Source organism: Argentina silus, assembly GCF_951799395.1.
Source record: "Argentina silus genome assembly, chromosome: 3".
Classification (NCBI taxonomy): Eukaryota; Metazoa; Chordata; class Actinopteri; order Argentiniformes; family Argentinidae; genus Argentina; species Argentina silus.
In genome coordinates, this window is record NC_139657.1 from 17,677,325 (window position 1) to 17,702,200 (window position 24,876).

The 24,876-nt window shown below is 43.9% G+C and overlaps 4 protein-coding genes across 11 annotated transcripts in view; 2 read left to right on the forward strand and 2 right to left on the reverse strand.

The window, feature by feature from the left end:
- Nucleotides 1-1,327: 1,327 nt before the first annotated feature.
- Nucleotides 1,328-7,060, reverse strand: LOC310802094 (uncharacterized protein). 2 transcript variants are annotated; one of them, XM_083666367.1, is made up of 7 exons: nt 6,931-7,060; nt 5,541-5,730; nt 4,518-4,625; nt 4,226-4,365; nt 3,637-3,733; nt 2,644-2,768; nt 1,328-2,403 (listed from the first exon to the last, which is right to left on the reverse strand). In XM_083666367.1, the coding sequence occupies exons 2-7, from the start codon at nt 5,623-5,625 to the stop codon at nt 2,227-2,229; spliced, it is 732 nt and encodes a 243-aa protein (XP_083522493.1). In that variant the 5' UTR covers nt 5,626-5,730; nt 6,931-7,060; the 3' UTR covers nt 1,328-2,226. The 2 variants fall into 2 exon arrangements, with proteins under 2 accessions (XP_083522493.1, XP_083522494.1); XM_083666368.1 differs by lacking the exon at nt 6,931-7,060 and adding an exon at nt 6,774-6,791.
- On the forward strand, nt 5,993-9,252 carry spata2l (spermatogenesis associated 2-like). 3 transcript variants are annotated; one of them, XM_083666356.1, is made up of 3 exons: nt 5,993-6,119; nt 6,878-7,224; nt 7,602-9,252. In XM_083666356.1, exons 2-3 carry the CDS (start codon nt 6,883-6,885, stop codon nt 8,835-8,837), a joined length of 1,578 nt encoding a protein of 525 aa, XP_083522482.1. In that variant the 5' UTR covers nt 5,993-6,119; nt 6,878-6,882; the 3' UTR covers nt 8,838-9,252. The 3 variants fall into 3 exon arrangements, with proteins under 3 accessions (XP_083522482.1, XP_083522481.1, XP_083522483.1); XM_083666355.1 differs by lacking the exon at nt 5,993-6,119 and adding an exon at nt 6,121-6,243; XM_083666357.1 differs by lacking the exon at nt 5,993-6,119 and adding an exon at nt 6,121-6,243 and having other exon boundaries at nt 6,878-7,218.
- Nucleotides 9,253-9,383: 131 nt separating this feature from the next.
- Nucleotides 9,384-11,726, reverse strand: pdf (peptide deformylase, mitochondrial). Of its 5 annotated transcripts, none has more exons than XM_083666361.1 (3): nt 11,621-11,726; nt 10,463-11,124; nt 9,384-10,142 (listed from the first exon to the last, which is right to left on the reverse strand). In XM_083666361.1, exons 2-3 carry the CDS (start codon nt 11,052-11,054, stop codon nt 9,985-9,987), a joined length of 750 nt encoding a protein of 249 aa, XP_083522487.1. In that variant the 5' UTR covers nt 11,055-11,124; nt 11,621-11,726; the 3' UTR covers nt 9,384-9,984. The 5 variants fall into 5 exon arrangements, with proteins under 5 accessions (XP_083522487.1, XP_083522491.1, XP_083522488.1 ...); XM_083666365.1 differs by having other exon boundaries at nt 10,463-11,121; nt 11,621-11,714; XM_083666362.1 differs by having other exon boundaries at nt 10,463-11,121; nt 11,372-11,700.
- Nucleotides 11,727-20,768: 9,042 nt separating this feature from the next.
- The window catches only part of tat (tyrosine aminotransferase), a gene marked incomplete at both ends in the record, with an annotated part of 5,426 nt that continues 1,318 nt past the window's right edge, over nt 20,769-24,876 (forward strand). Inside the window, 7 exons of the mRNA XM_083666192.1 lie at nt 20,769-21,087; nt 21,417-21,521; nt 21,936-22,003; nt 22,120-22,278; nt 22,559-22,697; nt 22,985-23,037; nt 24,635-24,787. Of these exons, the coding sequence (XP_083522318.1) occupies nt 20,769-21,087; nt 21,417-21,521; nt 21,936-22,003; nt 22,120-22,278; nt 22,559-22,697; nt 22,985-23,037; nt 24,635-24,787 (996 nt within the window). The remainder of the gene's footprint in view (nt 21,088-21,416; nt 21,522-21,935; nt 22,004-22,119; nt 22,279-22,558; nt 22,698-22,984; nt 23,038-24,634; nt 24,788-24,876) is intronic.

A 24,876-nucleotide genomic window follows, 5' to 3' on the forward strand; every position in this document is an offset into this window, starting at 1 on the left:
GAGACGGGTGAAGGTAGAAATCTGAGGATGGGCTCATTGTAATGCATGGAATTGAATGAATGATTTCTCCTCTGATTTCTACCTCCAGCCTCCCCTGGTGTGTGTATTTCCTTGATTTGGCTGGCCACACCCTGATGAAGATCGCGTGAGCTGAAACTCTCCTCTCCATCTGCCTCTGACCTCAGCTGGCTGTAAATGTGAAAAAAAGAAAAAAAAAAGCCTCTGGAGTGTGTAGGCTTATATCACTGTTTCCAAAAACACCAAATGTTTTTTAATAGATGGAGTGCTTAACTGATATTTCAGCTGTCCTTACCACCCCAACGATAAGGCTGTTGTTCATTAAACCCTTGGTCTTCCTAAGCTAGTGAATGTGGGACCACACACACACACACACACAGACAGACAGACACACACACATGTTCTTATTTGAAATATGTGTTTGCTTCATAGATTTCAGACTTGGTCAAATAAAAATGCTGCCTATCTGTCTGTCTTTCAGTCTGTTAATTTAACTGTATTCTGTGCGTGTTGTGGTGTTTTTTGGCCTGTCAATTGTGAGGGAGTGTTTTTAGTAACTGAAAACTATAGTAATGTTTTGGTGAGGGCTTGCTGCACTCACGGAAAGCGTGATACTGTGAGTGTGATACTGCCAAGAACTCATTGTATTTGTTTTTCCGTCTGTTTCAATATTTCAATCCTCTAACTGATTCCCATGTTTTATGGAATGTTTTTTTTTTAATCAAAACCAGTGGAACCATTTAACGCCCACATAACTGTTCTGTCTCTCTCGTTACTATGGTTTCAGTCTGGTCTCAGTGATCCGTTGTGTTATCAGGCCCAACCCATGCACTAAACTTGGTGCAACAATGGTGCAATTAGTTTGCATTCGAATTGTGTACTGTATTTATTGAATTACCATTCTGTCCTCTTCTATGCTCTTTTCATACTACCCCCCCTCCCCTTCACCCTATGCTCTCCTCCACTGCTTTTGCCCCCTTTCAGAAGCTGATTCTCAACCTGATGTGCCTGGTAAGACCTTGTAAGCCCTCTGTCATCCCCTCTTCCTTGTTCTCTCTCCCTACAAAAGAACATTGTCTTTTCCTTTTCCTAAGGGAGGAAAGCTATTGTCCGGGAGAGAACATGGCTGGGCATCTGAGTGTGTAAATGAGGGAGAGAGAGTGAGAGCAGTGGATTCTACCCTGCTGTTCATTAAGTTTTGGCCTAATTGAGCTGTCAGCCAACAGGGTCAAAACAAAACCCTAACCAACCACCTCTGACCTGCATCACCCCCCCCCCCCCTCTCTCCAATCCACTCTAGAATAGTTAGTGTAGTCTCAATTCAGGCTTCTTTATTGGCATGACAAATATACATTCTTGTTGCTAGAGCATGTACAGTATGCCATTCAACAAGACAGTAAACAAAGACAACAATGCACTCTGTGATATTCCTTTCCTTGTATATTGGCTCCAGCGTCCGGAGGACTAACCCGCCTCCTCACCCCCGCTTTGTTTATTTATGGTATGTGCTGTCCCAGATAATTAGTCACAGATAGAGCTGAGGGTGGGGCAGTGGGGTGGGTGGGCGGAGGGCGTGTGTGAACAGGACAGGGAGTCACGCTACGGGATATAAATGTGCTAAGCACCCCTCCTCACCCCCCCCAACCTGGTACCCTTGGTACTGGGCTAGAACAAATATTTGTGCTTCCCTCTGATCCCCAGGACTGGAGTTGAGAACCTCTGCTTTATATCATCTACACTTCAAAGTGCCTGCACAGTTCCATCAATCTCCAGGGTAGTGCATCTCGTTGCTGTTGAATGAACACTTGAACAATAAAGGGCAATTTCCGCAGAAGCTATAGCAATGAGCGTGAATGTGACCGACTGTGTTTAGAACCCAAGTCTCCTGCACGCCACAAGCCCAGCATAGCCCACTGTAGGCTTTAGCTCAGTGGGCTAAAACAGTCTTACAGTTTGAGTAAGAGACTGAGTTTCGATATCAGTCGGTCACATGAAGTCACATAAAGCTTGGGATTTTACCTTACAGATATACAGTAATTAGACATGCAAAGAAAACCATCAACTGTGATAAACAGTTATAAAAACAGATGAGGAGTGAATGAGTCAAGCACTATGGTATGGAGAATGCTCTGCTGCAGGGACCTATGGCAGCCAGGGAGTTGTATGTGTGTGTGTGTGTGTATGTGTGTGTGTGTGTGGGAGGGGGTCTTAGAGGTTCCCCTCCAGGATGACGTTTTTTAAGTCCGCCGGGCCGTTGATAGGGATCACCGTGTGGGAGGTGTTCCGTCGCTCCACCAGGGTGGCCACGGCCTCGCCCAGATCCAGGTGGTTCAGGAAGCCAGGAGCCATGCGCTCTGGAGGGGCCACACCTGTGTTGATCTTCACCTGGGAGAAAGGCCAAGTCATGTCGGTTCATATTTAAACTACATGCAACTAAATCAGGGGAGACTTGCCACATTGAAGACTGCCACTTTGCTCCTGAATCTGCCCCAGCCGATAATGTTTCCTCTCTATTTTCTCATGGCTACTTTTCTCTAAAGATTACATTTTCAATCTTAAATTAACTTTAAATACAGTTTGATTTGAATTAAGTTTCATTTGATGTTAGGTAGATATAGGCCTCACCTGGTTGAGTTTGCAGGGCACCTCTGGGTACTCCTCTCGTAGCACCTGACAGAATGCCAAGGTGCTGGCAGCACCCACCGTCAGGAACCCTGTACCAGGCATCAGGAGTTTCTCGCCAGCGCCACCTGTAGCACAGCACACGTCACTGTGAAGGGGGAGCTATTCTGCCCTCCTACATTGAGAGCCCTTCCCCAGAGGAGAAAAATGGCTGTGAGCTCTGTGGGATGTTTTGAGAGGTGTCTGAGCTGTGATGTCATCACTATAGAAGTGATCTGGTTCTGGTTGGGTCTCCTTGAAAACAGCTCCTAATTGAAATACTGTAAAAGCAGAGGTCAGGGAATAGCTTGTTCTCTTTTCTTTGTCCTGTTGTGAGGTTCTCGTCATTAATAGCATTGTTTGAATGACCTGTGGTCATCTCTCTCTCTCTCTCTCTACTCTCTCTCTCTCTACTCTCTCTCTACTCTCTCTCTATTAGAATGTAACATTTTACATTCTATTTTTTTGCCTTGTAATAGTTGTATGAGTATACAAAGCCTCATTTGATTCATTTTATTTGATCATTCTTGCACTAAATCAGCACAAACTCAACAATTCTTTGCACATAGTGATAATTACTTTACTTGGAGTCAGATTACCAATATGAGATATGCTTTGCTATTAACAAAATATAGCCAAACGTCTTGTCAAACCTTCACATGGAAACTGCCATCATTATAAATGCACTACAACTGCCCAATAACCCATAAGTCACACTCATTAGGGAATGAACAGCATCAGGAGTTGTCAACTGGAGCAGAGAGTTGTTCCTCATGTTTAGGATAACATGCACTGCACACTATCAAGTGTTTTCTCTCTGTCATCGAAATATTTGAAAATATAGCTCTAATGAGGTTCTGAGGGACTCTCAGGTACAGTAGGTATCTGGATGGGATGTGGGGACGGTCCTGGGTGGGGCCCCGGCGTTGGGGGAGAGGCCAAGTGTAGCAGACTCACCTGTAATAAAGGTATAGGTACAGTTGGAGTCGTCTCTAACCAGGGGAAAGAAGGCCTTCCATGATACAAAGGTGCTGAAGAGCAGTGTCTCAATCACCTGGGGGTGGATAAAGAGGTAGAGGTAAAAAGAGAAGAGAGGAATAAAGAGATGAAAAGAGGAGAGATATGCATCGGAGGGAACAGAGGAATAGGTCACGAATAGAGTAGAATACAGTTGGATAGAATAGAATAGATTGCCTTTGTAATTTATCATTTGTGTCTAATATCCAAAGGAAATTCTTTTTCTGCTATGCTCCCAGTCCCAACTGAAACAACACACACACACACACACACACACACACACACACACACACACACACACACAGTTTGATAAACGGGGTCAGCCACAGTGATGACGTGCCCCTGCAGTTTTGGGGTGGAGCAGTAGTGGAGAGGAAATGAGCAATAGACGTGGAACCAGATCAAAGTGGAACTGACTAAGAGGAGAGGACAGGTTTGATGAAAAAAACTAATGAAATCATGACGGGTGAAAAGATAGCAGCAGCCCTGGCTGGGTTAGTCTGTGAGGTTAGTTTGAGAGTTGGCTCACCCAGCTGAGTTCTTTCAGAGACTGGGTGTGTGGGGGCCCACCCTGCCACCAGCTGAAGCCCAAAGATGACACAATGTCTGTTACATTCCCAACAGACTTCAACAAGGCCTGTTTGGCCTCCTCCGCCCCCTCCTCTGTACCTGAGAGCAAGGAGGAGCAGTGTGATCATTCTGGGAGATAGTTGTTATCAGATGATAAAAATGTATAATTTCTAAATTGCATTGCAGAATAATACTGATATGAGTTTGATTTAGTATGTGGTATACTAAATTAAAAATAATAAAGCTCTTACCGACATCTCCCACCAGGGTGGTGAGGTTGGCTCTGGTGGCAGGAGAAACAAAGCCCTTCAGCCTCTCCAATCTGCTGTTGTCTCTGGAGATGACAGCCACCTTGAAACCTTTACACATTGGGACATGCAGAATAATACACATTTAATAACACATTTGCTGTTTATCTTCACAGAGATAAAGCATTATATGCACAATAACAATGAGGCCACCCCTGTCACTGACAATTGTGACTGACAGTTGACAAACTTTGAAGCAGGAGATATGACAGGAGATATCTGGTTTATTGATAACTGTGGTTCATATGGGGTATCATGGACAAGACAGCTGTGCTAGTCAAGAAACAACATGAGAGAACTTCAAAGAACTTCAAGAGGCTAACTTTACTTATTGGTCATTTGAAGTGTAATGAGATATAGCCTATATGGATGCATAACATATGTTATGGATTATTGTTGTGGATTTACAAACTTTACAGAACAAAACTAAGTAGGCTAAAATAAACTCTAATACTGTATAGACTAAATTGACCAATTACTCTCCACTAAATTATCTCAGGTGCCACACTGTTGTGACATTTCGATCCAAAGAAAAGCCACCACATGTTCATAGAAATCATCACCTTGACTGTCTAGGGGAATGCGTTACGCAAGAGAGCATATTTTACCGCCACTTTTAAAGCAGTAAAACAATGAGTTCAAAATATTATATATATTAAATGCTTGGTGGATTTCGAAAGCTCTGAGTGACATCAGTTTTTTTTTTTACATTTTGAAGAGATTTACACAAAGGATGCTTGTGCGTAAAGAGACGCAAAGTCCGGTAATGAATTTCTTTTCTCGTTCACTCTCATCACTTTCACCGTATTTTCATCAATTTCGAGTTGAATTAATTAACTTTCCCGCATCAATTATCTAACATCACATAATATAGGCCTATAATGAGGGGCAGAGAAATAATTGCCCTAGAACCAGTGCCAAGTTGATCCAACCATGCGTAAAATGTCGATTGTGGGGGGTTCTTACCTTTGTCAAGAAGTGACTTTACTATCCCAGAGCCCACTATTCCCGCTCCACCGAGAGCCAACACAACTCTGTCCACATTTGTCATGTTAGATATAGGTCCACAGGGATGTGCAAAGATAAAGTCCCAGTAATGCCGACAGAGTAAGGGTGGCAGGTTGTGGAGAGCATCTTGCACAGCCTGGGACGAGACCTTTTAAACGAATCACAGTGGCAATGTCACCAAAGCCACGCCCGTTAACTCTCTCTCACTCTCTCACTCTCTCTCTCTCTCTCTCTCTCTCTCTCTCTCTCTCTCTCTCTCTCTCTCTCTCTCTCTCCCTCTCTCTCTCTCTCTCACGCACGCACACGCACACGCTCACTCAGTCACTCTCATGTTAAATCAAGACTTTCAAATCATGTTCATACATTTCACAAATTGAACATACTTAACACAGGAAGGCTACAAGAATGACAGTTGATGCTGTGAACATCAATAACATACACTCTATTGTCGCCATCTGGTGGAGTGACTGGTGGGGTTAGATTAGAGGGCTAATAAAAAAGCCTCTAGACATCCGACTAGGACACCTACATGTTGGGGTAAGTGACACGTGACACTGTTTACTTTTGGAGTTCAAATCATGCTCATGAATTTCATTAGCAGTACTCCATATGATCGCAATGAATTAGGGAATACTTTACCAAAAAGCTACACAAGTGTCAGGTGAGATTTCTAACGTTATCTGTTTTAATGTCATCAAGTTGGCTAGCTAGCTACTTTGATAAAAACGTGAGCAAGTAAGCCATGCAGACAGCTAGCTAGCTAACTAGCAAGCTAAGATATTCCGTCAGTAAGTATGTTCATAACAGGCTATTTCATTTCATGATAGCTGGTAGCTAAATGAAAGAGACGTTTCGCTACTTGGATTTAAACACAAACGCTGTTACAAACATTTTATGTAGTGTCAGCAAAATACTGGCAATCGAGACAGAAACGTTATTTAGCAAGCCGCCATGACTTCTGCTCGATGACAGTAGCTAGTTGTTTTTTTTTTTTACACTTTTGATAGCTCCGGTCTACACGTATGTTCGTGAAAATGGCATTTCACGGTTCTTTGCTAACGATGCCCTGTTATTGTACATTTTTTCTTTGATAGACAGTTATACTATAAGCATGTCAGGTCACTTTCACTTTCAGTAGAGTAGTTAATGCGCCATAGCATACTTCTCATAAACATGGTTCTTCCTACTTACTTTTCACCACAATATCAATATTTTAAATTCTAGATAACGTCCAGTCCAGAGATTGCATCCATAACATTCTAATGTTGCTATATTGTCATGTTCCCTTCCTGTAGCTGAGATGAGTGCCTCTGGGAAGAAGAAAGCCAGAGATCTGGTAGAATCCTACCGGACTAGTTTGGAGCACAGGATCGAACAGGGTGACTGGAACCTGGTGTGTAGAGATGAGGACCTGTGTAAGCAGGTAGAGGGGTTACTGAGGGACAGCTGTGCCCAGAACACACACTCCACACTGGGACTGGACCCTCTGAGTCTGATGGAGGAGTCACTCAAGACAGTGCCACCCGCCTTGGGCAGAGCTGGATCTGGTCTGGAGCGGCTGGCCAGAGCATTTGAAGTGCTGGAACTGGCAGCCCTGAACCTATACCTTTGTCCCTGGAGAAAAGAATACAGAGTGGTAAAGGTATGCTAATTTAATGTGCTAGATATGGGATGTTTGGTAGTCTAGCTCCAGATCTGTATGGGCTTGAGCCAACTCCTATGACTAGTTAACATCCGACAACAATAGCTTGTCATGGTTAGGGTTAGGGTTGTGGAGCTGGCTAAACTACATACAGATTGTGAGCCAGGCAAGGATGCTGGCTATCAGTGAATATAGTTTAATTCCTATCTCAAATCAAAATGTGGAAAGGGTCTTTGTCCAGAAAATATTGTTTGTACTATTTATATCTCACTAACTACTTTCTCCCTCCCTCTCCTTTTCTGTCTCTCTTTCTCCCTACCTCCCTATCTCTCTCTTTCATTCCCTCCCCCTTCTCTCTCTTGTTTCTCTCTATCCAGATGTTCTCAGGCATGTTCACCCACTACGTCAAGCCTGCACTATCCATGCAGCAAGTGCTAGAACTGTTTGGGTTGCTAGGATACCATGCCACGGAGACTAGATGGTGCGAGGAGCTTCAGCTTTGTTCCCCAGCTGTCCCAGTAGACACTCTCCTCCGCCTGTCCTGTGCCTTCTTCACCGCACGCTGCGAATGTCAACTCCTACTGGCCAATTCAGGGGAGCGTGCCAGGGGAGGGTTGGAGTGGGAGCTGAGCCTGGTCCAAGAGAGGCAGAAGGGTCACAGCCTGCAGGTGGCGCTGGAGAACACAAAGAAGAGGTTGGAAACCACCCTACCACTGAAAGAGGAATTACCGGAGTTGTCTCCCATGGGGTTAGACCTGGATCTGTATACAGCAGAGGACCTGGAATGTAACAACGCGCAGAGAGAGTCAGGGTTTAACACATCACCGACTATCGTAAGGGGCACCAATGGCATTTCCACACCAAGAGAGACTGTATGTGTCTCTACGCTGAATTGCCAGTTGACCAAGACTGCCCCATTAGTGCCTACCATAAACAGCCCATCTTACAAGCAAAGGGAAAGTTCATACGAGGAGCTGTCAGAGAGGGTGGAATCACACTCACTCACATCCCAAGCATCTAGGAATGGCTGGGGGAATGTGTCTGCTCAGAAATGCAGCTCCATCCAGTCCCACAATCAGTATATACAACACTGCAAGGACTGCAACACCCTACATAGTGTGAGCAGTGCCTGTTTGTCTAAGTGCCAAGACAAGGGGCATGAGATTTGTGACCTGGTCGAATCGGAGCACAGAGAGAGTAGAATGTCATTACCACCACAGCGAGGGAGTCCTAGAGAGGGAGGTGTGGCTCTGCCCCCTGTCCATGAGGAGCAGAGACAGTCCCCTGTCCTGCTTGATCAGTCTGATGGAAGAAGCATCACTACACCTCAGCCTATTCCTTTACATGGCTGCTGCGACCCTGCCCACCCCGACCCTCACATTGCCTGCTTCAGCTGCATGGTGTTTCATACCAGTGAATGCAGAGAGGTAGCACAGTGCTTGAGAAACCATGATATCCGTAAGTTGGGTGGCTGCTCTATTGGTCAGGTGTGCACCAAGCCTCCACACATCCTGTGTAGGTACTGCAGTGCTGAGTATTGTAAAGACTGTTGGTATAGAACACCGCTTGACTGTGCTTGTGGCCAGCCCTTTGACCAGTCCACCACAGTTTGAATTTACAAACTATTTGAGTTGCACTTTAGCCATTGGCAAAAGCACTGTGCCTTTTAAGCAATACCTAAAAGGCTCATTGGAATTGATAAATGCACCATATTGATAATAATAATGGCAATCACCCACATGTTGCCTTTTGATTCATAATTACCCTTCATTTTTAAGAACTCATATATTTTTCTATTTGGGTTTCAGTGTGGAACCTTCAGTTATTCTTTATGTAGCCTTATTTACATGACTATTTAATCAACTGCCATTAAACATTGAGATATGGAGACGTACTTAAGTTAGAGGTTTGTTCTGAGACTGTTGCAGTTTTAACAATACTGTATGTTGGGGGTTGAAATTTAGTATACTTATTTGTATTGGTTCTGTTGTCTGCAAAGAGATTTAAATAAAAAGTGGGATTTCAAAATGGGAACATGCGTCTGTCTCTTATTGAATGCTACTGTAGATGATGTATTGTTATTGTATTGATTGCTGAGTACAACACCATCATATAAAAATCAATGCAACAAGCTTATTTTTAACACCCTTTAGCTACCGTATGACATCTCTGGTGACATATCAGTTTGTCTGTCATTTTTAAGTTCCTTTATTTGTGTGGAAATAAATTGCATTTGCATTGAATAATGTGGCCAGAGAACTCTTTTTTTTCCAGACTCCAGTTACATAAAATTACTCTGAGCACAACAATCGGCTCATTCAGTGATGAATAAATAATAACCTGTGCTATGTTCACAAATCAACTCATAGGAATTCTACCTAAACATTCATCATACAGTTCAGTCATGACAGGGAATGACGCACGCTCTATTACCCCAACCATTTCATTGCAGAGAACCAACATTTCAGCATTTTTTTAGGAGTATGTCTTGTCCTTACAACATGTATTACTCAGAAAGTCTATTTGTCACAGACATGGTGCTGGACTGGGGTAGGATAATTTTAAACCCTTTTACATTTCCTTCCTTGGCTCCCTCTTATGTGATAGCTGATCATAGGGGTGTGTTCAGAGGGCAGAATGTTGCAGGCATGTCTTGTAGAGCTGACAAGATTGTTCTTTGTCAGAGAGAACAGGCAATGTCAATGAACATTCGGAGACGTTCTATCATCCTGAATAAGCCCCAGAGTAGGTTTGAGACTGCTACTCGTTCTGGGCCTCCCAGTTAACATTGATGAAGGTTCTGCTGTCCATGCGGTCGATGTACAGGACTCCATCTAGATGGTCCATCTCGTGCTGCAGGATCCGTGCAGGCCAGCCGCTCACCTGCCAGGTCACAGGCTCTGCCTTCTCATTCAGGCCTGGGAAAGATAGATTAACACATTAATGATTCTCTCTCTCACTCGCTCGCATGCACACACGCACGCACGCATGCACGCATGCACACACACAACAGCATAGTTTACTTGATTTCAGGAATTATGCAGTTAGTCATCATTGCAAATTTACTCAAGTCACTATTTTGTTTTTCAGACAGTAGAACTAGGGTTAAGCCAACCCAACTAGCCATGTAATTTAAGTCATATAGCAGTTTTAAATGGACTAATTATACCTTTTTCATTATAAGAGGCTTTGAGAGACCCCCAATGACATTGTAGCAGGTATATGTAATGTATCTCACCTGAGATTTCCACAGAGAGGTAGCGTGGGACCGTAGCAGAGAACCCCGAGATGCTCTCACACCCCTCCTGGAACAGAACCGTGCGCCCATCCAGCACACGCAGCTCAGGGTTGATAAAAATGCGCAGCGGCACAGTAGTGAGTCCACGGGCTTCCTGTGCCGCCGGTGAGACCTCCCCCAGCATACGCTCTGGAAACTCCAGTGCCAATATACGTAGCGGCACTCCAACCTGAGGTGCGCTCAATCCCACACACTCCAGCTTCCGCATCACCTTCACCATGTTATGGATCACTAGCTGCACCTCCGGACCCAGCACTGCCCCGGCGTCCACGGCTGCAGCCTGCACTCGCAGCACAGGGTCCCCCACCTGGCAGACGTGGGTGTATGGAGGACTGGGCGGGGGTTTGATCTTCCGTTTCATGTACTGGAGGTAGGAGCGCACCTTGATGCTGGTAGAGTGACACCTCGAGGCAGGAGAGGGAACAGGAGGGACACCAGCCCAGCCATAGGTGACGCTGTGATGAGGGGCTTTGGATAGGCACAACCTGTAAGCCCTGGATAACAGCATGGAAGTGCACAGAGTTCTGTTCATGGCTCTGTCTGGTTCTGGGTCTGAGGCTATGTTTGGGTCCTACTAGCCACTGTTAGCTACAGACCACCTGCTGGAGACAAGACAAAAGGAACCAATCACATTCCAATTATGTGATATGTAGAGGGGCATTTCAGGATGTGTTAGCTATAACATACATTACTAAATCATATTTGATTACTAGTACCCAGTTATTATCCAACTGCACATTTATAATAAGTATCTGAGCTATTGGCTGAGTCTGGCTGAGTGCATGTTTACACAGCAAAGAGTAATAAGAGTATGCACATGACAACTGACAAATAAAAACAATACTTTACTAAAGGATATCCACATGCTCCCTCTACTGAAAGATGTGCTGTGGCCCGCAATAGCTCGGTCCCTCTGGCTTGGTCCACTCATCAAGGGGCCCCAAGGTAAATTATAGAAAGAGCATTGACTGTCATCTTATCTTTCTTATCAAGCTAGCTAGTAGCTAGCTTAGCCAGCTTGCTCTGCAAGCACTTTCCTGCAATGACATTGGACCATGCATGCTGTACATAATATTACATAATATTACATAACATTACCTTGCAACGTTACACGACACGCTATTGTGTTAATTGCAGTGGGGACACACTTATAATTTAGATTTGAAGTGAATAAAATACAAGCATGACATTCTGTAGTCTTCGATAACCTTTTATTATAAAATTACTTCCTGGTCAGATTCTTCAAGTACAATTTCAGAATAGTAGTCCTCACCTGAAAGCAACGATGCAGTTTCATTATGTTTTAATTTAGTACTTTTATCTTGACAAGTCTTTCCTTTTGACCCAGAAGTATTTGGCAGCATAGTTTTGCTGAACAGGTTTTTACAACATGTCTGTGCATGTCCAGCCCGCGCGCCGGTACATATATATTCAGCCACAGAGACCGGCTTTGTGATGGCTGACTGTAAACCCAAAGTTTTTTTCTACTTATGAATGGACCAAAAATAGTGACCGCAAGTAACCTGGCATCTGACCCTGAAGTTGGGAACACTGTCAGCATAAAAGTAAATTAGATGGAGTGTAGAGACCTTGAACACTTCAAGCCATCAGAAATCGAATCTTTATTGAGCATCCCATCGCTGCCAATGTGGATCATTGAATATGCCTGGGCACATCAAATAATGGACACAATGGAAGGTACGGTATATTGTTTTTCAATGTTTGAACATGTGTGTTTGAAAACATGAATTAGTGTTGAAAGATGTCAAAAACTATTTTCTATAAAAAGTGAATTTGTTGAATGTTATGAATGTTATTTGTTGATTAAGCCCCAATGATTACGTTTTACAACATGGTTCTTGATAGATACAGCATATTTGGGGGTAAATTCCATTTTAAATTACACAGCTCAGAAAATGAATAGACATTCCAAAGCAAATCTCTTGGAACATGAGTGACACTTCCCAATTGTTGTTCTAGATTCGTTTTTTCAACTAATCTCCTGAGATTGAATGGGGTTGACCCAAAAAGTGCAGACACAGAGGAATTCATTTTAACAGTGATACATATATACAGTACACAGCTTCTGGTAGTGATAAATGTTCTATGTGTTCTCTCTATGTATGTTAGGTCTGAACCTTAGCCTGTGGCCAGAGGATAACCTGGGGTCTCTTACCCTAGACGAGCCACGGAGATTGAGTGCGATGGCTGCCCAGGCATGGTATATAATGAAGGCCAGGGACATCAAGCGCTTCGAGAGGGTGATGCAGTTTCTGGAGGTCACCCACACACTACTGCCAAGACTGGTGGCCCCAATCAAACACATGAAAATCATCTTTGGCCTTAAGACCATGGTGTGTGTGTGTGTGTGTGTGTGTGTGTGTGTGTGTGTGTGTGTGTGTGTGTGTGTGTGTGTGTGTGTGTGTGTGTGTGTGTGTGTGCGTGTGCGTGTGCGTGTGCGTGCGAGAGGTGGCGCGACATGTGTAAAAGTGGTGGGGCGAAATGTGTATGCGATGCCTTAGGACGTACTCAATATTGACTTTATTCAGCTTGAGAACATCGTTAACGTTGGGGCGAAACATCCACAACTAGTTCAGGATTATTGTACTAACTTATTATTGCAGTTAACTTAACCGTGGGAGAAATACAAGTTGGCTCAATTTAAATATTAACTTGAAATAATATTTAGCTTTACAACGTCGTTAATCTTGGGGCGAAATAGGATAGGGCGAAATAGGATGGGGCTTAACGTCTTTGCCGGTCTGTCTCCAAAAGTTCTCTGCAGTTATGTTTGCATCCTGGCTCAGGACAGCATATTCAAATGGTCCGATTGCGAGTTTGTGATAAAAAAGGTAAATATTATACAATTTGGTTTAACGTTTTCGCGCATTTCTCTCTCTCGTTCTCTCATGCGCTTTCACCTGCCCACACAGAGCGCAAAAGCTGAGCGACAGATGAGGTCCACGCGTTCGCTCTTTCTCTACACATTTCCCCGTCAGTGATGATAGGCTATATTGTTTTATATTTCAGGGGTTTAAACCATATGCGCTATCCAAAGTGGTGGGGCGCCGCCACACCTGTTTGAAAAGTGCTGTGGCAAATGCCAGCTCGGCAGTGGCCCTTGTGTGTGTGTGTGTGTGTGTGTGTGTGTGTGTGTGTGTGTGTGTGTGTGTGTGTGTGTGTGTGTGTGTATGTATGTGTATGTGTATGTGTGTGTGTTTGTTTTATTGAATGGTTTGGCACCACTATGGTGTTGATGAGGCTTTGTTACTGTAGGACAAAGTGAGCAGCTGTGATTGTTTGATGTTTCCAGATAGTGATGTGGATGCTTCGTGAGGACCAAGACATTGTCAACACCGTTGTCAAGACTGTGAGGTTTTTTCCAAGTAGATTACCTCAATACTATGAATGTGTAAGTATTTTATTAGCTGCTGCAGAGGGAGGCACTTAATATAAACTACAATGTCTCATTGATTAAAGAATTGTGCATAATTGTTATGTTTTTGTAATATACTGTATGTGCTTTATTTTAAAATTGTCAAAGTAATAAACGTGATTAAACTAAGCATTTCATTAGATTTCTTTGACTTGAATATCCCCAGTTCTGAAAGGTCCAGGCCAGGGTGGCAGCTCTAAATATCCTCATTTTGCTCATTTTCTCACATTCAGAGCCGACGAGAGATGTACTTGATGAGGAAGAACCATCAGGACTTCAAGTCTCTGGCCCAGACCCTGGCTATGGACAAGACTAAGCGTAAAGCCTATATCAAAGTAAACCAAATCCTATGCTCCTTCAGTTATTCCATTTAAGTCCATCTACAGTTACTGCTCGATTTAGTTGCTTATGCCTGGGTTGTTGTAGTTGTAAAGAGAATGTGAATGAGGCAGAAGATGCATATCTCTGGATGTTGGGATGATACGGGGCTGGGTAGCTGTCCCTTTGCTGTTCAGTGGGGGGTGCTATATAACCAACCTTTGATTCCAGAAGATGGTATATTCAGAGAACCTACATGTCTATGGTATCATGGAGAAGGTAGATGTTGTTCCTTACTAGTGACACTGGGTCAGATAAAGGATACTTTTAATATTGATTTTAGATCTGTGGTTGACAGTAACTTTCTACTTCCAGCAAGGCATTATGTTTTAATACTTTTTTTAGACTGGTCAAATCTCTTGTCTGGGGTATACAGTAGTTAGCCTACCTGATACAAGATGGGTTGGAGAGATTAGGGTTATGAGAATGCATTAAGTTTACTATAAGGTAAATAAAAGAGGAATTACTGTATGGTTTAGCTTAAACATCATATGTAGACAAAGTAAGTTTAGTGTGATCATTTCAATAGATACAAATGATTTGTCAATGCATTCACTGTGCACCAATGCATTCAGTGCATTCACAATGTACACAATCTCAGTTACTCTGTATTTCCTCCAAGTATAAAAGTGTGAATGTATTCACTGTCTTGCAGGATCTGATGGAGGATCAGTATGGTGAATGCTATGCCCAGAAACTGGAGGATAGGCTGCTTAATTATCTTCAGGAGCTGGAGGCAGTGTTGCCAACTGACACATACATTGATCAGGTGTGTGTGTGTGTGTGTGTGTGTGTGTGTGTGTGTGTGTGTGTGTGTGTGTGTGTGTGTGTGTGTGTGTGTGTGTGTGTGTGTGAATGAATGAGAATGTAGGAATTCACTTTTTCACAGAACGTGAGACTGACACCAGTGTCTCATTAATTGGGATAAATCAAATTAATAATTTATCTACTCAATAACACATTACACGGCCAGTATCAGTTGTCCATGTGCTTCCCCCCTAAGGGACATAACTGTGATATACATTCACTGAACACTTTATTAGGAACACCTGTAGACCTTCTCATGGTGGAGGTGGTGTAATGGTGTGGGGAATGTTTTCTTGGCACACCTTGGGTCTGTGATTCAGATTCCTTCAAGAACTACAACTTTAACATGCAGGTTTCTTATACTCTTACAGTATTGTATACCTTTTAAACATAATTTCATGTGTAGGTGAGTGTTCATATGAATGTGTCCTCCTGTAGCTGTTGAGGCAGGAGCATCCCAGGTCCTACGAGGAGGAGCTACTGTGCAGCTTTATTACCCGTTACCCAACCTCCATTCCAACGTCTTTGAAGAGGCTACTGCTCTGTGGTAAGAGTCTGTGGTCAGTCAGCATATGAAATAAGAACTCAGAAAAGAATGAAGCCACACACTCTTGGTCCAATGCTATGATGATTTATTTGACTAAACTTTGTCAGGTTTCATCCTTTTCCTCTCTTTTTTGGAGTATATGAAGAAAAAGGGTATGAGATGAGAAAAAGAGATCCGAAGCAGTTGCTAATTAACGGTAAATACAAGTAAATGACTAACTTTGTTAAACTTTGGAGAAACAGTCCACAGGCACACTTTGTTAACCATGGGACAAAACAGTCCACATCTTATTTACCATTAACTACCAGCCCAAACTGTCTTCAAAATCAGCACAGTGACACAGTGTGCCACTTTTCATCTGATATGATCTATGAGATACTGTATACACAGTGTCTAGAACACCTCCAGGGAGATAAACACTCTTTCTCTTTTGACTTCTATAGCTACATCGACTTCCAAGTGCCATGCCAGTGTTGGAGCCCAGAAGGAGGGAGGTACACCTGCTATGGAGATGGGTGAAGGACACCAGTGTGAGATACCTGGGCCGATCAGGAAGAGAGTGTTCAAGGAGAGACTGTCACAGCCAAAAAGGACAAGTCCCTACCGGACCCTGAGCACCTGCCAGGGTAACAGAGTGGAGAGATGTCCCTCGTTGGGGCTGGGTTCACTCCATGTTTGTGTGGAGGAGCAGGGGATGGAGCTACAAGTGGTTACTGTGGAAGTGTCTGGGGGGGATGTGGACAAAGATAGTCCACTTCTCCTGGAGGAGGAAGACTTGGATGGGAAAGAGCGAGGCGGGACAGAGGAGGAGGCAGAGGTATGGATGGAGGGGGTGCAGGAGGTGGATGAGAAGGACCCTGATGGAAAGGAGAGGTGGCGAGGCAGGGCAGCCGTGGGGATGGAGGGGATGAGGAGGGATGAGAAGGTTGATGTGGATGAGGAGGGCACTGATGGAGAAGAAAGGAGCCAAGGCAGGCCAGAGGAGGAGATAGAAGAAGAGGGGTTGGACATGGAGGTGATAGATGAGGTGAGGGACAGGCAGAAATGTGATGCAGTGCAGGAAGTTTCCCCCCTGCAGCTGTGCTCTAGACACCAGAGGTGGGTGAGGAGTATTCTACAGGAGTGTTCTGAAGAGCAGATATTGGTTCAGACTGGTGATTATGCCCCTGCTGTCCATCAGGGGTCCCCCTCCACCTCATCATCACTGGACCTGACCCCCTCCCTCCCCCTCTATCCCCCCCATAATCTACCGCCTCACAGGCAGACACCCTCCCATTCCATCTGTCTCCCCCAACATCTACCTCCACCTATACACACCTCCAGCCCCTCTCAGATCCCCACCCGCCCTCCACCAGTGGCTCTACCTCAGTCCCCTCAGCCAATGGCTCTACCCCAACATACCACCTCTAGCCACAGGCTCCTGTCTGTGCAGGCCTTAGGGACACCAGACAGGCCTGAGGTAGGGAGAAGGACCCACAGGGTCCAAGTGAGGATGTCTGTGGAGACACAGGCCCTTCTACTCCAGTCTAAGCTTCTACAGCCATATGTGTTACTGAGAAAACTGACCCCACAAGAGTGTATCAGTGTGACAGAGTCAAGATCAACCAGAAATCTGCTGTCTGGGGAACAGGACAGTGAAGATGATGATGATGAGGAGGTGGAGGAGGAGAGTGTAAAACAGAGCCAAAGGCCGGTGTATTCTCATTTTGACATGAACACGCTCTATTCTAGTTGTGACTCTAGCTCTGAAGAAGAACCAGGCTCACTGCATTCGGACCCTGACTACCTTCCACATGGGTACTACTGAATAGAATACTGCAATCATTCAGGTTCATATGTCAGTATTGCAGCACAGTATTCAATAGGCACAGTTCAAACAGGTTACAGTATGTATAACCCTTTGGATACCATGATGGAGGTTCTGACTGGACTTTTGACTATACGACCTGCATTGCTACACAAGCCTGAGGGTGGAGTGTGGAGGTCATCCTGTGAAGTGAAGCGATGTGCTCACGGTCACCAGGTCATCAATGCTTCTGTTATGGCTGGAGTACTCAGACAAAGGACTCAAATGCAGGACTCTGAGACAAAAACTTGACTGGAGGTTACAATACATGCTTATATGAAATTCCCTACCTGAAGAGTGCACTTGCTTACTTCCCTGATAGATACATTAGCTAAAGGTTGAACTAGAGAGAATTTCCATCATACTTGTTAAACTCTGAACTGGGTCATAATGTATCAAATTTTAAATACAATCAAATGTTTGGGGGTTGAGGTTGATTTAGGAGGACAGGCAGGGGTGCCTGTGATTCCCCCAGGCCTGCACCAGGCGGAGGGATAGGATCATTAAGCCATCGATATCATCCCTTTATCATGAGGGAGACATTAACGTGGATCGTGATTCCTGAGTCATGTGTAGTGTGTGGGAGTTGCTGGATTTCACTGGATTTCAAACGTTATTGGAAAGAAGACCTGTGGTCACATGTGCTATTGCACATGCTGACCTGAGTACAACGCTGACCTGAGGATGAAAAGTGTCAGCTGGGGCACACGTGTTTCAGGCTTAGGGATTTTTAACTGATGTTCTTTACAACACTTTGAATGTTTAAAAATATGTTTGTTATATAGAAGTTGGCTTTGAGCAGTACGTTGGTCAACAGACAGGGACGAAGAGTGACAGGGCTCTAGGCCAGATGATAAGGGGATGGTAGGGGTACAAAGTTCCAGGGGAGGTTTGTGAATGTTGGATCAAAGGCTTTAATAAGGTATTTATTTATTTATTTAGAAGAAAAGTTATCTCTTCTGTAAATGTTTCAGGACAGAGTGGCTCTCTCTTTATCAGTATATTGCAACATGGATGCCTTAGTCTCAGTTCACTGACTTCACCATGATGAGAGTCAACAGAATAATTTAGAAAACAACAGTTTGTCTACCTCTCTCTCCACAGAGCAATGGATGAAGCAATGGATGAAGCCAATACATTTGAATGTGTGAAATGACCACTGTCACCATGAACACAGACTCATCAAATTAAATACATGACTGCTCTTGATAATAAGGCATGACAAGTAACTTATGTATGTAGCCTATAGCTTATTACTGTTGTCTTTGCCCTATTCCTGATTTGGCATCCACAAGCGCACGATTTAGGAGTTTTGTTGTTTCAAGAAAGATAAATATTGTATTTAACCCATTCATCAGCATTTTGTATGCGTCAATTTTACGAAATAAATTGCCTATCACTAATATTAAAACCTTTTTCAACTTAAAAAGTGTATATTAAAGTATTTGTTTTTTTTCCTCATTCACGCATTATAACATTCTTTTCTGTTTCATACTCCTTGAATGATGTTGTTATTACACACATTCGACTTTTTAGGGACCTAGGGTACAGCTATTATCTTAAATCCCATGTCATAATGACACTGCCACTCACAGAGATTGGATTGCAAAATGACCCGACGCACGGGGGCACTGAAACCCCACTCTCGAAACAACTTCGGGAAAGACCGTTATGCAAGGAGTAGCTCACTGTCATAAGGTTTTAGGAACCAACAGAGAGGGTGTTCCAATTCTCTTCCGGCAAATTCTCTTCCCTATATGTATCAAGCAAACATTGTGACAGAGAGGGTACATACCTCTCAAGGTAATGACGTGGTGACTGATGTTATCAGCCATATAGGCTAATGTCAATATTTATTAGTATGAATATTAGACATTAGTAAAACACTTTTTGTTGAATAAACACAAAAGTGTTATGTTTAAGTGTAGGTCTAAAATGTTATGTTTAGGTCTAGTCATACTGGTTAATACACACAATTAATATTAACTGTCTGCTTTCAGGCAATTGTGCAGCCCATCGCAGGATGCGCGCCCGTCACCTCTGCGCATTTACGCACGAGGACAGCAGGGGTCCCATGGATCTCGCCTCTAGCGCCGTGTCTCTGTCCGTTGGAAAGGGTTAAATGATGCCGTGTAACCTAAACCTTGAGGTGTTTTATATTATTTGGGATGATGTAACGGGGGTGTATGGCACAACCCTCAGTTTCTAACCAATGAAAATATGGGCAGGGTTCAACACCCATTTTCGGAGGGCTTGCTATAAAGCCGGCTTATAACGGACTTTATCAGTCTATGTTCATATACAGTATTTGACTTGAATTCCTGCATTTGGAGTGTGAAATTATTTTGAGATTGTAAAGGTATTTATAAGGCCTCTTGTTACTTAGATATTCCTGTTTCATACATTTATTTCAATCTATTTCTAATTAGAAAAGTGAGGTTTTTTTTTAGTAAAGAAAATATCCATCTTACTTACTAGTAATGTGAGTTAGATTCATAAGTGACTATTCTTGTTTAGTTAAGGTAGCTTGCATGTTCATAATTACGCAGACACCAACTATTTTAGCATTTTTTCCAGGGAGATGCCTACATTTGTAAGATGTGTGCAGGCCTATTGTTTTATGAAGATAACAGAATATATCTTTCTTTTAAATTGTGTGCATCGGATCCCTTTGATGTTTCTTTTATCATTTGCTTTAAAAAAAAAAAAAAAAAAAATCTAGCTCAGAGCCGACTTGACTTTTAGAATGGGAATTCAGATTAGATTTATTGCTCTCCCGTCCCGTCATGATATTTTTTTTCTGCTAAGGGACTGAACAATGGAAAATGAACATTCTGTTTATTTTCTGAGATTTTTAGGCATTGATTTTTAGGCATTCATAAACTTGTCCTAGTCCGATCGACAGATGGCTCTGCTCTACCAGGTGTTCAATACCGAGTTGCATTTCTATTCAAATACGTGCGTGTTTGATCTCAATGACTTATCAGTATCCATCTGTGGAGTTTGTATTCAACATGTCGGGTTTTTCTCTGTTCAGATCTTTTTGTCGACCAAATCATATTTTATCAAGGTTTTCTTGATAAGATATTTTTCGTCAGTTGTTTATTGCTGTTGTATATGTGATAATCAAGTAATTTATCATGATGTAGGCCTACTGTATGATATTTTTCTTTTTTTTCTTCTTTTTTTTTCTCATCAATTTCCTCGCCTTCAGCAGTAGTTAGTCTACAACATGGAGAATAAGTCCTATGTGGTCCAAATGAATGGGAATAGTGTCAATGGAAAAGGTGTCAATGGAAAAACTGCCAACGGGAACGCCGTCAATGGGAAAGGGAGCGGTATCCATCACGCCGTCAATGGGAACGGGAACGGTATCCATCACGTCAACGTAAAGGGAAGTGTTCATCCCGCAAAACCGAAGAGCCGCAGACAGCGATGGAACATCCGTTCGTCGGAGATGGCCAACAACACCTTGAACCCCATCCGTGCCATCGTAGACGGGATGAAGCTCACACCCAACCCCGACAAGCCTATGATCGCTCTCTCCATAGGTGAGACCCAGGCACTACGTCACTCTTCTGATAAGTATTATGCTGAGTGTGTTATTGTAGGGCAATATCAGGCTACCCCTCAGGTTGTTGCTTATGCATTCCTTGATTACTCTGGAATCCCACCACCCCTATGTATCTCTATATTATTATTATTATTATTATTATTATTATCTCTCCTTTTTGCCTTTCATGTCTTCTATGGCGGTCCTCTGTTCCTCTACCACATCCTCTTTCTTCTACCCTTGCCTTCTCTCTATATCTTACTTCTCTCTGTTGTTCTTCCCCTGCCCCCTCCTCCCTCATATAACTCTGTTGTGTGACTTGCTCAGGGGATCCTACTGTGTTTGGGAACCTGCCTACAGATGACAAAGTTCTCCAGGCTATGAAGGATGCTATAGACTCACACAAATACAATGGCTATGCTCCCTCTGTTGGTAAGACTCACACATTATTAACACATCATCTGGACCCAGTATTTCAAAACTTTTTATCTGGATAAGATAACAGGATAATATAACAAGATAACAAAGATTCTACAAGAAGGTTCTAGAAGGTATTCTATAAGAAGATGAAGCAAGAGTGTTTGAGACAGGGATATGGTGTAGGGGTAGAGGCACATCGTACAAGGGCACTTGGGTATCTGGAGAGGTCAGGGAAATAGTTAGGGGTTAAAAGAATGTTTGTGAGTAAAACTAAGCCAATAGACTGGAAAATTAACTGAAAAGCTCCCGAGTGATTGATGATGATGGGAGCTCTCATGCAAACACTGTTTCTCACTGCAGACTAGTTCATTTGAAATATTCCTCTTTGCAGATGTGTCAATAACGTTACCTCCTATTCATTGACAGGTTACCAGAAAAGCAGAGAGGTGGTGGCAAACTTCTACAGTTGTCCCGAGGCCCCGTTGGAGGCAAAGGTGATTATCCTTGACTCAATAAAGCCAAAAATAAAAGAGTGGTTTTAATCATTAAACCCATGCCTTCTCACCATCTCTTGCTCTCTTTCTCATCTCTCTCTCTGTCTCTGATACAGGATGTGATTCTAACCAGTGGTTGTAGCCAGGCGATTGATCTGGCCATCAGTGTCCTGTGTAACTCTGGTGACAATATCCTGGTCCCCTGTCCTGGCTTCTCCCTCTACAAGACCCTGGCTGTGTCCCTGGGTATCCAGGTCAAACTCTACAACCTGCTGGTGAGTTCAGGAGAGAATCCGCTTGAAGTGGAATTAAATAAGGTTGTGGTACTCATTTCAGTTTTACTGTATGTGGGTTTGTATTTTAGAGCAGATGTTCTATATTAAGTGCTGGTGGATAATAAAGGGTGCTATAGCCTACCTGTGAACACCGGCCCACTTCAATCTTTGCCAGAGAAAGGAGAGAGGTGAATAAAGCAAGCAAAGGGAGGCTGTGTGACATGTAACCTCCCCAATGGTGGAATTCACTCTCTGGTGTTTCTATTTACTCTGTGTACAGCCCGAAAGGTCCTGGGAGATTGACCTGCAGCACATGGAGAGTCTGATCAATGACAAAACAGCCTGTGTGATCGTCAATAACCCCTCCAACCCCTGTGGCTCAGTCTACAGTAAGGAACACCTACAGAATATCCTCTCAGGTGAGTCCTGTTCAGTCCGATTCACTCTGGTCAACTATGGAGTCATGAGCCTATCCTCCTCTCTATGGAGCAAACCTGGGCTTGAGCTAAATTTAACTTGTCAAGCACAACAGAAGCAATGGAATAGTCTTTGAAGTGTAAGATGCAAGCTAAATCAAGCACACCTCAGGTTTCTGAAACCATTTCAAATACATATTTTGCCCAGGTCTGCTATTGAGTCGTATGCCTGAGTGTAATCTTTTCGCCGCCTCATTAATTGTCTTGTCTGTGTTGACTCTTTTGTTTAGTTGCCTCCAGACACTGCGTCCCAATCCTGGCTGATGAGATCTATGGCGATATGGTGAGTTTACACACACACACACACACACACACACACACACACACACACACACACACACACACACACACACACACACGCACACACACATGCACACACACAAGCACGTGGTCCTGGTTGAGACTCGTGGTATAGTAGCAGGTCAGAGTTGTGGTTCTGGAGGGAGCTGGAGGTTGCTGCTGGTTCTGGGCTCTAGGCTGTGCCATGGTGCTGGCTTGGTTTGGAGGCTGGGCCACCGGGCCTCCTGTATTACCAACGAGGCACATTCCATCAATAAGTGACGGGGTGGTTTCCCCTGGCTCAGCTCTGCTGCCTGTACCAGAGCACTGGCCTGACACGTCCACATCAGCACTGGGGGGATTACTGATGCCACTGTGTGAATGAGAGGTACTGCTGTGGGGCTGGGCAGCAGGGTAGGGCAGCAGGGCTGGGGGCCAGGTCAACCAGGGCAAGTGAAGGTACAGTACAGTGTCCTACCCTCTGCAGAAAGGTTACATATCCTGCATGCTTTGCTGTTATCAGGTAAATGGGAGTCTATCCCAAGGCAATGCCAGAGCACACGTCACAGCAGAAAACTATTGAAAATAATGGACTTGCGCCGGACTTCAACCATATATTGCAGTCTTTGTGCACACTGTGTTAGAAATAGTGGGATTTGACCTTTGCGGGGGTGGTGGGTGTTGAGTTCATGGAAATTCCAGGGGCTCCGATTGGCCCCCTTCCCCCCTCCCTACCCTCTCTCCCTCCCCTCCCTGTCTCCCTCAGAAAAACACCCTCCGTCGCTCACAACATCAGAATGACTGTGCACTTTTTGCCGCATATGTTTGTGATTAATGCAGATGTTGACTTTTAGCACGAGAACTGGGGGGCTGGGATGGAGGGGTGTGCTTGGAGGAAGTGGGTGGGGGTTGGGGTGGGGGTAGGATAGGAGGAGACCTGGAGCTGCGTGGAGACCTGATGGGTCTGGGTAGAATCAGCCCCATCAGATCACAGTGGGGAATGTTTGGCAAACACCAGGTTCTCTCCCCATTGGCTCCCATAGTCTCCTGTCCTGCTCTCTCTGTGGAAAAAACCCACCACAGCTCACAAGAGCTCTGTGACCACCAGAGTCAGAATATTTGTAACTGAGGTGAAGTTTCAAATGTTTTTGCAAATGTGTTGTCAGTCACTCGGCTCTGGCCAATAGGACGTGGGGCGGTTCCCTGCCATACGTTGAGGCCTCAGTGCTAATGAAAGCCAGCTTACTCCACTTTCGGTTCTATATTTTAAGTGTTTTCTCCGCTCCCTGTTTTACTTCTCTCTTCCCCCCTTTCTTCTTACAGTATCTCTCTTTCTCTTGCTCATGCCATTTCTCTGTCTGCCCTGTTATAGCAGATGTTACAGAAAATACATACTATACACACATGCAGTTATGAAATAATTTTTTGTTGATTTGTGATTTGTGTTATTTCTAATGCTTAATGGTTTTGAATTGATTTCTTGCACACACACTGATGCAAACTAACAAAGAATACACAGATGATTTGCTATTGCTTTTCTATGGAACACTGTATCGCGATTTGGGTTTTGTATTGAGATGAATGTTTATGTTCGTTCTCAGGTGTTCCCCGGTTGCACCTCCCACTCCTTGGCCTCCCTGAGCAGTGATGTGCCCATCCTGGCGTGTGGCGGCCTGGCCAAGCGCTGGCTGGTCCCTGGCTGGAGGCTGGGCTGGATCCTCATCAACGACAGGAAGGACATTTTTGGATCAGAGGTACATTATGTCAAATTGAACATAATATAGCACAATATTCATGTCCTCATGTGTGCACATACAACAATACACACGCACGCAGGCACGCA

What these genes read in the sequence shown, in the direction of transcription:
- LOC310802094 (XM_083666367.1), bottom strand. Translation starts at nt 5,625, where the DNA reads ATGACAAATGTGGACAGAGTTGTGTTGGCTCTCGGTGGAGCGGGAATA. An exon ending in CACCCTGGTGGGAGATGTCG is followed by an intron (nt 4,366 to 4,517) that starts GTAAGAGCTTTA and finishes CCTTGCTCTCAG; the next exon opens with GTACAGAGGAGGGGGCGGAG. An exon ending in CTCTGAAAGAACTCAGCTGG is followed by an intron (nt 3,734 to 4,225) that starts GTGAGCCAACTC and finishes ATCCACCCCCAG; the next exon opens with GTGATTGAGACACTGCTCTT.
- spata2l (XM_083666356.1), top strand. Translation starts at nt 6,883, where the DNA reads ATGAGTGCCTCTGGGAAGAAGAAAGCCAGAGATCTGGTAGAATCCTAC. An exon ending in AAGAATACAGAGTGGTAAAG is followed by an intron (nt 7,225 to 7,601) that starts GTATGCTAATTT and finishes CTCTCTATCCAG; the next exon opens with ATGTTCTCAGGCATGTTCAC.
- pdf (XM_083666361.1), bottom strand. Translation starts at nt 11,054, where the DNA reads ATGAACAGAACTCTGTGCACTTCCATGCTGTTATCCAGGGCTTACAGG. An exon ending in CCTCTCTGTGGAAATCTCAG is followed by an intron (nt 10,143 to 10,462) that starts GTGAGATACATT and finishes TATCTTTCCCAG; the next exon opens with GCCTGAATGAGAAGGCAGAG.